This window comes from Hemitrygon akajei, chromosome 3 (assembly GCF_048418815.1).
Source record: "Hemitrygon akajei chromosome 3, sHemAka1.3, whole genome shotgun sequence".
NCBI lineage: Eukaryota > Metazoa > Chordata > Chondrichthyes > Myliobatiformes > Dasyatidae > Hemitrygon > Hemitrygon akajei.
Genome location: NC_133126.1, coordinates 188,749,334 through 188,763,520, shown reverse-complemented (window position 1 = coordinate 188,763,520; position 14,187 = coordinate 188,749,334). Strand labels below are relative to the sequence as shown.

Sequence of the window (14,187 nt, the reverse complement as noted above, 5' to 3'; positions counted from 1 at the left end):
TATATTTTGCAATGTACTTCTGCCACATAACTACAGATTTCATAAGATATGGCAGTGATATTAAATCTGATTGTGCCTCCAGCACATCCCTGTTGCTAATGCAAATGGTCTATTTCACTCTATGTTTGGATCTGCACATGATAAGAAATCTGAATCTGAATCTCTAACATATCTGTGTTCTCAGGAAAACAACAAAATTGGAGACGTTTGAACCGAGAAAGGGCCTTTTCACACAACAGTTTATTCATTGTGATACAAATAGGGCAGGAGATATACACACAGAGCATATCAAATAGAGAAATGGGGTTGATACACAACATGGAACTCGACTATTACCCCATTGCAGTTAGCCTTCATCGGGAGTACAGTGACAGTGGAAAGGCTTTCAGTATCTGAACAGCATAGGTGGGCGTTGTATAGTGGGAGGGGCTGGATTTTCTGGTGTTATGGTGGGAGAGGGTCATGAGCAACGAGGCATTCAACTGGTTTGGGGACCACCAAGCTTTGATGCATGAAGATAGGTTGCTTTCTCTTGTGCATCTATAAAAACTGGTGAGTGTCAACGTGGACATGCCAACTTTCCCATCCCAACTGTGGTCATAAGCATGCATTAATTTTCGGCTCTGACATAGCCATTTTGGTATCAAAGTCTCAGTGTCATGAAGGTTATATCACAGCTTGTGAGCTTTTGGAATGGATGCAGCAGATATGATCACCTTCTGAATGAGATTGTCAGGCAAGAAAGCTGAATTGATTCGGACAAGTCTTTTCATTCCTTTGGGGTGGAAAGTTAGGAAATGATCTGCTGTTTGAGACAATCAGTAAGAGGAGCAGGTCTCCTCTGGAAGGACAGGGAGATGGAAGCTTGAAGCTGGAACCAGGTTATCCAGTGACAATGACAGGACGCTAACTCTCCCCCAAAAAGCCGGGCATTAAAGTTCAAAGCTGAAATAAAACACAAAATACCAGAAATACTCAGTAAGTCAGGCAGCATCTGCGGAGATAAAATCAGAATTAATGTTTCAGGTCAATGACCTTCTATCAAGTTACCAACCTGGCATGATGACACTGCTTCTCTCTCCACAACTGCTGCCTGACCTACTCAGCATTTTCAGTTTTACCTCAGATTTCTAGCATCTGTAGCATTTTGCCTTTTATACTACCAGGTCTGAACCTGATAGATGTTTGTTAGACAAACAAGAGGTTTCTAACCAAGGCAGTGAAATTAGCTGGAAAAAAAACGAGGAGTTGAGGGTTATGGGGTGGGGGGGTGGGGGGAGGAACTAGCGCAAGAGGAGATGAGGTCAGCAGAAATCTGCCATGATCATATTGAATGATGGAACAGATTTGAAGGGCTGAGTGGCCTACACCTGCTTCCAGTTTCTTGTGTTCTTATTGAATGGCAGGGCAGGCATGAACACCCTTCTTCCATTTATGATTTTGGAGAGGGCAAATTGGGAAGATGGTACATTATGTTGTAGTTGTGCAAGACACTAGTGAGGCCACATTTGGAATACTGTGTTCAGTGTTGGCCACCCTGCTATAAGAAAGATACCATAAAGCTTGAAACAGTGCTGAGAAGAGTCAGGAGGATGTTGCTGTCTTGAGGGATTGAGTTATGAAAAGAGGATGAGTAAGTGGACAACAGAAATAGGGGGGGGGGGGTCTTATCAAGGTGTATAAAATCATGAGAGGCACAGATAGGGTCAATCTTCACAGTCTTTTCCCCACAGCTGGGGAACCAAGAACCAAAGGGCTATAGGCTTCAGACAAGAAGGGATAGAGTTAATGCAAGCCTGAAGGGAAAGCTTTTCACCCAGTGGGTGATCAGTTTATGGAATGAGCTGCCAGAGGAAGAGACTGAGGAAGGTACAGTAACAACATTTAAAAGGGACATTTAAATGGGAAAGGTTGAGAATGATATGGGCCAAACATGGGCAAAATGGACTGGCTTGGATGGGAGTCTCGGTCAGCATGGATCAATGGGGCTGAATGGCCTCTTTCTGAGCCGTATGACTCTTTCACTCTGTGGCCTGGTTTGCACCCCTGTTCCTGAGCCACGTAACATCAACCTCCCCACTCTTCCGTACCTAGTAAGCTTCTTTTAAATATTTTAATTCAAGTGATAATAATCCCTGACTAAAAGCTCTTCAGTAAAACAATATTTTAAATACAATGATAATCAGGGAAGTGGATCATTAGGAGACAAAATCACTTGCTGATAATTCACAGGTATGGAAGTAGGGTGGTAAATAGTGGGGGAGGGGCAGTGAGAATTAAAACTAAAGCTGTGTTTATAAGTTTTCCCGCAGCCAGTCAATGTAGCGGTCCATCAGCTTGTGGCCAATGGCAAAATTGGTCGGCCACGTAATGAACATCAAGACACCGTGGAAGCAGTCCTCGAAGTGCTCGAGAGCTACTTGGACACCGGCTTGCTGCAGCCTCGTGGCGTACATGGTCCCGTCGTCTCTCAGAACGTCAAACTCACAGGTCATGATGAGGGCATGGGGGAGCGCCCGGAGCTCCTTGTCCTCGGCCAAGAGGGGAGCAGCCCTTGGGTCGAAGACCCCGGGGACCTTTGTGTGGGAGGTGCCCTCGTTCCCTCGAGCGGGCAGCGTGTACTTGTACTCCTTCCTGAATTTCTCTGGCAGAAGGACGCTCCAGTTCACCAGGCTGCTCAGGTCTCTGGCTTCAAGGCCAGTGTGGGCATTGGCCTCCATGGCCTTCAGCAGTGACTTGTCCGGACTGAAGTATTCGCTCCAGAACCTGACCATCAGGTTCTTGGGCAGGATGGGCATGTTCTCGTTCTGCTGGTAGGAAGGAGTATTGAAATCGATGGTCTGAAGTGCAGGGTACACCAAGGCTTGAATCTTGATTTCAACTTCAACCCCAGGCTCTTCTCTGATCTGCAAAACATTTCTGTCATTATTTGGTGTCCGTCACTGACGGGGATTCCCAACGTGGGTTCTTTACACCCCTCGGTGAGTGACCACAAGGCTATACGATACAGAGGCAGAATTAGGTCATTTGCCCCATCGAGTCTGCTCTGCCATTTCATCATAGCCAACCCATTTTCCCTCTCAGCCCCAGTCTCCCATATTCTCCCCGTATTCCTCCATGCCCTGACTAATCAGGAACCTATCAACCTTTATTACCCAATGACTTGGCCTCCACAGCACCTATGGCAATGAATTCCATAAATTTACCATTCTCTGGCAATATTGGGGTCCAGGCATAAAAATAGGTTGCGAACCCCTGCTGTAGAACATAGAACAGTAAGGCTCTGGAAAGACTCTTCAACCCATGCTGTTGGGCCAACCCTTTAACCTACTCCAATCTAACGCTTTACTCCCACAAAATCTCATTTGTCTTGCATCCTTATATATGCCTGTCTAACAGTCTTTTAACTGGCTCTAATGTACTTCCTATTTATTAGTGGACATGGTTCTAATGAAAAACTATAAGCACCTTCCTATATCTCTCAAACTCACTGGCCTAGCAACACAATTACAGAAGCAAGAGTAAGCAGGATTCCAGGTCTCACCCCACCCCTACCAGCTCAAAGCTTTCTACATGCAACATGCTGGTCACCGATCATGCTACGAACTTCTGCAGATGTCCTGTTGGAAATGTCCTGACTGGTTGCATTATGGTCTGGTATGGCAATTCAAGTGTGCAGGAATGCAAGAAACTGCAGAGAGTAGTGAACTCTCCCCAGCGCAACATGGGCATCTCCCTCCCCCCCCCCCCCCCCGTCAATAGTACCTGTAGCAGGAATTGCCTTAAAGTATTTCCAGTTTCAAATGGAGCTGGTGAATCTCAGCGACATCTGGTTGGTGGCCAATGAGTCAAGGAAACCAACTAAATTGTTAATCTCTCATTTTCTGGTAAACGATTATCGCAAGCTTCCCTTTGGACTTGAAGTCAATTTGATGAGGCAGTCCAAGTCAAGGCGAGGCAGTGGGTCCGTCGCTAAGAGTGAGGAAGACCCAGGGATTAATCAATTTAAGTACCTAGCCAAATCGGAAAGGTTAGGGCAACACACACAAAATGCTGGAGGAACTCTACAGGCCAGGCAGCATTTATGGAAAAAAGTACAGTTGACCTTTTGGGCGATTCTTCAGCAGGACACTGCCTGGCTGCTGAGTTCCTCCAGCATTTTGTATTTGTTTCTTGGATTTCCTGCATCTGCAGATTCTTTCTTGCTTTTGATCAAAAAGGTCAGGTACAGGCTGAATCAAGGTGGCAGGGACCAGGTTCCAGGGTGCAGAGAGGCGACTGAACCCAATGCTTGGACATTGATTTAGGCACCAGGCCAAGAGTGAAAAGGTCAGGGTGTCGGGTCCCGAGGCCAGGAATGGGATAGTTCCGCTTGCTGCCACACAACGTTCACCAGGCTCTGCACTGAACTAAGGGTCTCAGGTGTATGGTTTGTTTTTTTCCCACTTTGCGCATTGGGTGTTTGACGTTCTTTTTTTATGGGTTCTTTTGGGTTTCTTTGTTTCATGGCTGCCTGTTAGGAGACGAATCTCAAGGTTGTATAATGTATACATACTTCATTAATAAATGTACTTTGGACTTTCACTTTGAAGAAGGCAAAGGGTTCATCATCAAAGATCCCCACCATCCAGGCCATATCATCTCCTTGCAGCTGCCATCGGGCAAGAGGTACAGATGTCCTATACAACTACTTTCAAGAACAGCTCCTTCTCTTCAACCATTGGGCTCTTGAATCAATCTTAATCACTACCTCAATCTAACAACACTATGGTCACTTTGAACCCGTCACTAAATGGACTTGATTTTTTTGTTTTAAATTATGCTCCTTCTTGTAAAACCTGGGTATACAATTTGTATTTGATATATGCTTTTTTCTTCTTGTGAATGCTCCTTATATAGTATGTATCTGTGATGCTGCTGCAAGTAATGCCTTCAATGTACCCGTACATAAATATATTTGTACTGATGATGATAAACTTGACTTTGATAAGTAAGCTGAAAGCTGGAATCTTCTCTTCTTCCCCGGATGAGTCCCACTCCAATGAAACATGACAAGCTCAAACAATGCACAAAATGCTGGAGGAACTTTATGGAGGGGAATAAGGAGTCGATGTTTTGTGCTGGGACCCTTCACTATGACTGGAAAGGAAGGGGGGAAGAAGCCAGAATAAGGGGAAGTGTGAAGAGGAAGGAATACAAGCTGGCAGGTGATAGATGTAAGCAGGTGAGGGGAAACACATATGGGCGGAGGAGGGAGGATAAAGTGAGAAGCTGGAAGAGGTAAAGGGCTGAAGAGGAAAATGAATCTGACAGGACAGGAGAGTAGAAAATGGGAGAAAGAGAAGGAGGAGGGTCACATTTCATTCATGTTAAGGATGATAATGTTGTGAGACTCCTGTTCAGAACCAGCTGTTGTCCTGCTCCAGATGTCTACTGTCATTGCTCGGGGAGGACTAGGAGGGGAACAGTATTCACCTTTTTATTCTAGCTTCTTCCCCCTTCCTTTCCAGTCCTAATGAAGGGTCTCGGTCCAAAATGGCAACAGTTTACTCCCCTCCATAGATGCTCCCTGTCCTCCTTAGTTTCTTCAACATTTTGTGTGTACTGCTCTGGATTTCCAGCATCTGCAACATCTCCTGTGCCCAGGAAAAAAAATAACTAATTTTCTCCATGTTCTGTTGTCTGGCTGGATTTCTGCTTGTTAAGTCCTGGAAATCGATGGCTGACAAATTTCTTGGTATCCTTGAGTAGGTAACCAAGAGAGTCAATCAGGCATCATAACAAGAGTGCGAGAAAAAGAGGTGACTTCACACAGGTCCGCAATAGAAGAATAAAAGAGCAGTGCTTTGTGGAAGTTTTTGGAGTTTGAACTGTACCCAATCAGTGAACAGTATTCATTAGGAAGGGCAAATAAAGCAAGCAGAGCAGCCATTGTTGGAGTGGGCTAGTATTAGAGTGGAGAAGCTTTGGCTTTGGCTCATCAGACTTCGGCGAGATCAAGCTTGTGTGAGTTAAGATTCTGCTTCTTCTTTATTCTTCATTCCTTGTCTGTGAGGACCGAGTTAGTGCAGTGAGAATGGCTCCACAGGTTGTGCTGTGTTCATTGTGTGAGATGTGGGAATCCTGGGAGACCTACAGCATCCTAGATAACCACATCCACACCAGATACACCGAGCTGCGGCCCTTCAAAGAACGTATTAAGGAATTGGAGCAGCGACTTGATGACCTTTGGTTCATATGGGAGACTGAGGAAATGATAAATAGGAGCTACAGAGAGGTAGTCACCTCTAAATTGCAAGAGGCAGGTAACAGTGTGACTGTCAGGAGAAGGAAGGGGAATGGGCAGCCAGTACAGAATACCCCTGTAGTCATTCCCCTCAATAATCAGTATATGGTTTTGGACACTGTTGAGGGGGATGATCTACCAGGGGGAGCGGCAGTAACCTAGTCCCTGGCACTATGGCTCAGAAGAGACAGGAGGTGAAGCAGACTGATAAGAGATTCTATAGTTAGAGAAACAGAAAAGAAATTCTGTGAATGTGATAGAGATACCGGATGGTATGTTGTTGCTTCCCAGGTGCCAGCATCAGGGATGTCTCGGATCAGGTCCATGGCTTTCTAAAGGGGAGGGTGTGTAGCCAGAAACCTTGGTACACGTTGATACCATTGACATAAGTAGGAAAGGCAAGAAGGTCGTGGAGAGAGATTCTAGGGAGCTAGGTAGGAAGTTGAAAAGCAGAACCTTCAGGGTAGTTATCTTTAGATTGCTGCCTATACCATGCTCCTGTGAGGGTAAGACTAGGACGGATTGGCAGATAAATGCATGGCTGAGGAGCTGGTGCAGGGGGCAGGGGTTCAGGGTTTCAGATTTATGGATCATTGGGATCTCTTCTGGGGAAGGTATGACCTGTATAACAGGGGTGGGTTATAGCTGAACGTAAGGCGGATGAATATCCTTTCAGGCAGGTTTGCTAGAGTTGTTCAGCAGCGTTTATCTAATTTGGTAGGGGAATGGGAACCAGAGCAGTAGGCCTGAGGATGGGGCAGTTGGTTTACAAACAGAGGCAGTATTTAGTGCATATATGTCAAACTCAAGGCCCACGGGCCAAATCCGGCCCGCGGTGGAATTATCTTTGGCCCGCGAGATAATATCTAATTACTATTAAAGCTGGCCCCAGTAATCGAAGCGCCTATGGCGTATGATATGGCTAATGCTGAGTTTATTCAGGTACCAGGTTTTCAGGGTTTTTAGTGTTTATTCGGCAGTCTTCTTCATAAGAAACAGAATTTGTAAAGTGAAACACTTTGTAGTTATAGCAGAGACTGAGACACATGAGAGCAGGCTGAAAAAACGGAGGCAACGAAAGCTGCGTTCGCACGCGTCCGACTGATCCGGCCCGCATGAAGCTGCATTTTGCTCAATCCGGCCCATGACCTAAAATGAGTTTGACACCCCTGATTTAGTGAGACAGCTAGCAAAGACAGACTGATTACAGGGCAAAATTTTAGTCAACAGGATGTTAAAATATAAACATTGAACAAAATCAAAAAGAATAATGAATACAGGACTGAAGGTGTTTTATCTAAATTCATGCAGTATATGGAATAAGGTAAATGAAATTATAGCAGTTTGTAATTGATTTACTTTTCTTTTCAATATTATCATGTCTTGCATTGTACTGCTGCCACTAAGTTAACACATTTCACATTAGTTACCAATGATATTAAATCTGATTCTGACATTGTGGACATCACTGATCAATTACAAACTGCTATAATTTCATCTACCTTATTCCATATACTGCATGAATTTAGATAAAACACCTTCAGTCCTGTATTCATTATCCTTTCTTTCGTGGCTGAAAGAAAACTGTAGCTGGGAGCTTAACATCTAAAGATACATGTTGTATTGAAAGGACAGGCAAGTAGGCAGAGGGGATGAGTCTGTTAGTAAATAATGAAATCAAATCTTTAGAAAGCAGTGACACAGGATCGGAAATGTAGAGTTGTGGTAGCTCTAAGAAACTGTGAGGGTAAAAAGACCCTGATGGGAGTTATATACAGGCCTCCTAACAGTAGCAAAGATGTGAGCTACAAATTACAACGGGAAGTAGAAAATGCATGTCAAAAGCCAATGTTAAGCTAGTCATGCGGATTTCAATATGCAGATAGATTGGGAAAATACGCAGGCTGGTGCTGGATCCCAAGCAGCATAATTTGTAAAATGCCTACACAATTGCTTTTTAGAGCAAGTTGTGGATGAGCTCACCAGGGAATCAGCTATTTTGGATTGGGTGCTATGCAATAAACCGGAATTGATTAGAGAGATTAAGATAAGGGAACCTTTGAGAGCTGTGATCATAATATGATAGAATTCACAGTGAAATTTGAGAGGAAGAAGCTAAAGTCAGATTTCTCAGCATCACAGTGGAGTAAAGGGAATTACAGAGGCATGAGAGAGGAGCTGGCCAAGGAGACACTAGCAGGGATGATGGCAGAGCAGCAATGGCTGCAGTTTCTGGAAAATTTGGAAGGCCTAGAATGGATAAATCCCAAAGAGGTAGTATTCTAAAGGCAGGATGATGCAACCATAGTTGACAAGGGAAGTCAAAGTGGACATAAAAGCCAAAGAGATGTAGGTTAAAGGATTGGGAAGCTTTAAAAAACTAACAGGAGGCAATTTTAAAAAAGTCATAAATAAGAAAAAATTGAACAGCCAATATTAAGGATACCATAAACTTCTTCAGGATACTGTATATAAAGACTAAAAAAGAAGTGAAAATAAGTATTGGACCACTAGAAAATGATGCTGGAGAGGTAGTAATGGGAGGAAAGGAAATAGCAGACAAATTGAATAAGCATTTACATCCCTCTTCACTGTGGATGCCAGCAGTATGCCCCTGGGTCAAGGGTGACAGGAGGCAGAGGTGAGTGAAGCTGCCATTACTAAGGAGAAGCTGCTTGGAAAACTGAAATGAGTAAATCACCCGGACCAGATTGTGTACACATCAGGGTTCTGAAAAAACTGGCTACAGAGATGGTGGAGGCATTAGTAATGATCTTTCAAGAATCACTAGACTTTGGCAAGGTTCCAGACGACTGGAAAACTCTTCAAAAAGGGAGAGAGGCAGAAGAAAGGAAATTATAGCCAGTTAGTCAGTGGTTGAGAAGATGTTGGAGTCCATTGTTAAGGATGTGGTTCACAGATATTTGGAAGCACATGGTAAAATAGGTTGAAGTCAGTATGGTTTCCTTAAGGAAAAATCTTGCCTGACAAATCTGTCAGAATTCTTTGAGGAAATAACAAGCAGGATAGACAAAGGAGAAATGATGGATGTTGTGTATTTGGATTTTCAGAAGGCCTTTCACAAGTGCCAAACATTAAGTCGCTTAACAGGTTCAGAGCCCATGGTATTACAGGAAATATACTAGCATGGATAGAACTTTGGCTGATTGGCAAATGCCAAAGAGTGGGAATAAAGGGAGCTTTTTCTGATTGGCTGCTGGTGGCTAGTGGTGTTCCACGAGTCTGTGTTGGTTCTGTTTCTATTTATGTTGTGTGTTAATGATATGGATGACAGAATGTTGGCTTTGTGGCCAAATTTACAGATGGTATGAAGATAGGTGGAAAGCCAGATAGTGTTTAAGAAACAGAGAGCCTACTGACAGACTTAGGTAGATTAGAAGGCAAGATTCCCTAAAAGCTAATATGCAAAATGAGTTGGTGGTGAGGAAGGCAAATGCAATGTTAGCATTCTTTTTGCAAGGACTAGAATATAAAAGCAAGCGTGCATCTTGTGGCTTTATAAAGCATTGCTGACACCTCATTTGGAGCGTTGAGAGCAGTTTTGGGACCCTTACCTAAGAAAGGATGTGGTGGCATTGAAGAAGGTTCAAAGGAGGTTCACGAAATGTTTCTGGGATTGAAAGGCTTAACGTATGAACCAGGGTTTGATGACTCTATGCCTGTATTCACTGGTATTCAAACGACTGAAGGGGGATCCCCTTGAAACCTATCAAATGCTGAAAGGCCTAGATGGATGGATGTGGAGAGGATGTTTCCTATGATGGGGCATATAGGCCATGTGGGCACAACCTCCATTTAGAATGGAGATGAGCAGGAATTTCTTCAGCCAGAGAGTGGTGAATCTTTGGAATTTGTTGTCACAGGCAGCTGTGGAGATCAAGTGATAGGGTATATTTAAGACAGAGTTGGCAGATACACGATCAGTCAGAGGATGATACGTGGCGAAAGTAAGAGATTGGGGCTGAGAGGGAAAAGGATCAGCCATGGTGAAATGGCGGAGCAGACTCAATGGGCCAAATGGCTTAATTCTGCTCCTATATCTTATGGCCTTTGTGAACACAACATCTATTTATTATTGTAACTTTAATGTACTGTACTGCTTCTATAAGCATCAAGTTTCACAACATACACACAATGGCCACTTTATCAGATACCTCCTATAGATAAAGCTTCAAGGCACCATGTGAGGCTGTGTTCACAAATATTTGAGCTGCTTTTGCCTTCCTGTCAGCTTGACTCAGTCTAGCCAATTGCCTCTGACCTCTTCCATTTACAAGTCCTTTTTGCCCACAGAACTGCTGTTCACTGGATGGTTTTTTTTTGCGGAAGGACTTAGATTAGGAGAATGGGCAAGAAAGAGACAAATGAAATACAAAGTTGGAAAATGCATGGTCACGCATTTTGGTAGTAGAAATAAATGTGCAGACTACTTTCTACATGAAAAATCCAGGAATCTGAAATGCAGACGGACTTGGGAATCCTCGTGCAGAACACCCTGAAGGTTAACTTGCAGGTCGAGTCGGTGGTGAGGAAGACAAATGCCACGTTAGCATTCATTTCAAGAGGCCTAGAATACAAGAGCAAGGATGTGATGCTGAGGCTTTGTAAGGCACTGGTGAGGCCTCACCTTGAGTATTTGTGAACAGTTTTGAGCCCCTCAACTTCAAAAAGATGTGCTGGCATTGGAGAGGGTCCAGAGGAAGTTCACAAGGATGATTCCAGGAATGAAAGGATTATCATACGAGGAATATTTGATGGCTCTGGGTCTGTAGGAATTCAGAAGGATGAGGGGGGGATCTCATTGAAACCTTTCGAATGTTGAAAGGCCTAGACAGAGTAGATGTAGAAAGGATATTTTCATGGTGGGAGAATCTAGGACAAGAGGGCACAGCCTCAGTATAGAGGGGCAACCTTTCAAAACAGAGATGCGGAGAAATTTCTTTAGCCAAAGGGTGATGAATTTGTGGAATTTGTTGCCATATGCAGCTGTGGAGGCCAGGTCGTTGGGTGTATTTAAAACAGCGACTGATAGGTTCTTGATTGGACATGGCATCAAGGGTTACAGGGAGAAGACCAGGACTGAGGTTGAGGAGGATATTAAAAAAAAGGATCAGCCATGATGGAATGGCGGAGCAGACTCGATGGGCCAGGTGGCCTAATTCTGCTCCTATGTCTTATGGTCCATCGAGTCTGCTCCGCCGTTCCATCATGGCTGATTTATTATCCAACTCATGCTTCTGCCCTGTAACCAAAGGGTGGTGGATATTCAGAACAAGCTGCCGGAAGTGCAGGTTGGCACAGACACATTAGCCACACTTAAACGCCTTCAAGCTAAGTATACAGATAGGAGAGTTGTATCTGGTAATGGGCCAAATGAAGGCAAAAACATTCGCTTACTGGACAACACAGTCAGCATGGATCAGTTGGGCTGAAGGGCCTGTTTCTATGCTGTGAGAATCGGTCATTATGATTTTGCTGAGTAGCTTTTCTGAGCGGATAGGAGTCAACCACAAGCAAGTGAAAATCTGCAGACGCTGGAAATCCAAGCAACACACACAAAATGCTGGAGAAGCTCATGAGGCCAGGCAGCATGTATGGAAAAAGAGTACAGTCCACGTTTCGGGCGGAGACCCTTCATCAGGACTCAACCATTGCTGCTTATATCAACTGAAATCAACTGTGATTTCCTTCACAGACATTAGTGAATCAGATATCTTTATGATACTTGTAAGACTGACATATGGTTACCTCTACAGATGAAACAAGCCTGTGGTATCGTGGTTATCTGTATGGTGGATATATGGTTATTTCCACAGCAGTAGCAGTTGCAACAACTCCATAGCTGTCCGGTTACCTGTACAGTTTCCACAAACCAGTAACGTTATGGTTTATAATCAGAATTCCCACAAGCTGTGGTGGGGATTTGAACTCACTAATCATCTTGTGTGATGGATAATCACTTTTCAGGGCCCAGAGACGCTTATTGCTAATTTCAGCTTTCTAGTGTAGCTGCATGACCCTTCTAAAGGGCCAGAGTTATTGGCGATAAAGTTAAACATTTGACAAATACTTTTTACTCAGCTTTTTTTAAAATTATTTCCAACAAGAACCAGTCCCCAGTTCTTCATTGAAAGCAGCAATCAGTTTGAAGACAGAGGCACAGCTTGGCAAAGGGATGAATATTTCGACATTAGTGTATTGCTATCCTCTCTGTAGGGCTTTGCAGCTGGGGTGAATCAGACAAAACTCTTGCTGTTCATTTTCACCTCTGTGCGGGGTTGACGGCAACTTGACTATTTGTACACAGGCACAGTTCAAAAAGGGAAATCCTGAAGCTGCTATCTGCTCTCATCCATAACCTCTGCTGCTTTGTAGCATTCTACGCCACAGCCAAGCATTATTCACATGAACACTGTACATTCTGATTCTTATTTAGTATTTTGTGTAATGATTCCTTAAATGTCAAATTTATTTATTGGGATACAGGGTGAAATAGGCCCTTTTGTCCCTTCAAGCTGCACCACCCGGCAACCTTCAATTTAACCCTAGCTGAATAATAGGACAATTTACAATGACCAATCGACCTACTAAATGTTATGTCTATGGACTCTGGGTGGAACTGGATGATGTCATTATTGCTGTGTTGCCAAGGATTATGATAAACTGATTCCTGGCAGCAAATGATCGTGGAAAATGAGAATCCGATTGCTGGATCTTCATTCTTTTTGTCTTAGCAGACCATGGTGCAATCAGTCCAGAAACATTCAACAGAAGTAGCGGTCAATACTTTCAGGGGTAGTTTCTATCCCACTCTTCTAAGATATTTAATGGACCTCTCATATGAGCTTAATCTTCAGTACTATGGCAAATCTTAGGGACATATATGTAGCTCGGGTGCCTGAGAGTTTTGCACAGTACTGCATTTGTCAACGTGGAGAGTGGAGAGCGAGTTTGTAAATCTGGCAGGAGCAAAGGATGTTGGAAATGCTGAGGGTGGTGTGCCACAGGATGGCTGAGAAGAGTGTCCAGGTGAGGGGTGGGGGTAGCACAGGTGCAGACACGCCCAGCCCTGAGTCACCAGGCAAGGTCATTTGATTCCAAACAATTGGTTTATTGATCATTACAGAATGGCTCTCTGAAGCTTCCCACTCCCTCCCCATCTCCCCTCTCTTTTTCCCATTCATCATTCATGTGTGTGTATGTGTGTGTGTGTGTGTGTGTGTGTGTGTGTGTGTGTGTGTGCGTGTGCATGTGCATGTGCGTACGCGTCCTTAAACTCCTGGTGGTGTCATCGGGGCGCCGTCATGACAAGCTTTTTGCACCGATCTTTTTGGTGATTTCTCATCATATGGTGTGTCTTGCCATCCCTCTCCAGGTTTTTTTTATTTACGAGGTTGCTAGCTCAACACTCACCCAGACACAGACGTATAGCGTGCAAGGGAGCTGGCCAGATTCGAACTCGGGACCACTCGCGACGAAGTCCAGCGCTGATGCCACTACACCACCAGCCCCTCTCCCTGTCCCCTTCATATTCTCAGTCCATAATTAGAGACCCATATCAGAGTCAGGTTTATCATCACTCACATACACCACATGCTGCATCCACAAAGCAAATAGCATTATGAAGGACCCCACACACCCCTCATACAAACTCTTCTCCCTCCTGCCGTCTGGGAAAAGGCACCAAAGCATTCGGGTTCTTCCCCCAAGCCATCAGACTCCTCAATACCCACAGCCTGGACTGACACCTTACTGCCCTATTGTCTTGTTTATTATTTGTTGTAATGCCGGCACTGTTTTGTGCACTTTATACAGTCCTGGGTAGGTCTGCAGTCTAGTGCAGTTTTTTTCTGTGTTGTTTTTTACGTAGTTCAGTCTAG

At 44.2% G+C, this 14,187-nt stretch overlaps 1 protein-coding gene across 2 annotated transcripts in view; it reads right to left on the bottom strand.

The window, feature by feature from the left end:
- Positions 1 to 222: 222 nt before the first annotated feature.
- The window catches only part of LOC140725755 (arylacetamide deacetylase-like), a 50,669-nt gene continuing 36,704 nt past the window's right edge, over positions 223 to 14,187 (bottom strand). For both annotated transcript variants that reach the window (XM_073041620.1, XM_073041619.1), the window contains one exon: positions 223 to 2,906. In XM_073041620.1, coding sequence (XP_072897721.1) covers positions 2,295 to 2,906 — 612 coding nt within the window. In that variant the 3' untranslated portion in view covers positions 223 to 2,294. The remainder of the gene's footprint in view (positions 2,907 to 14,187) is intronic.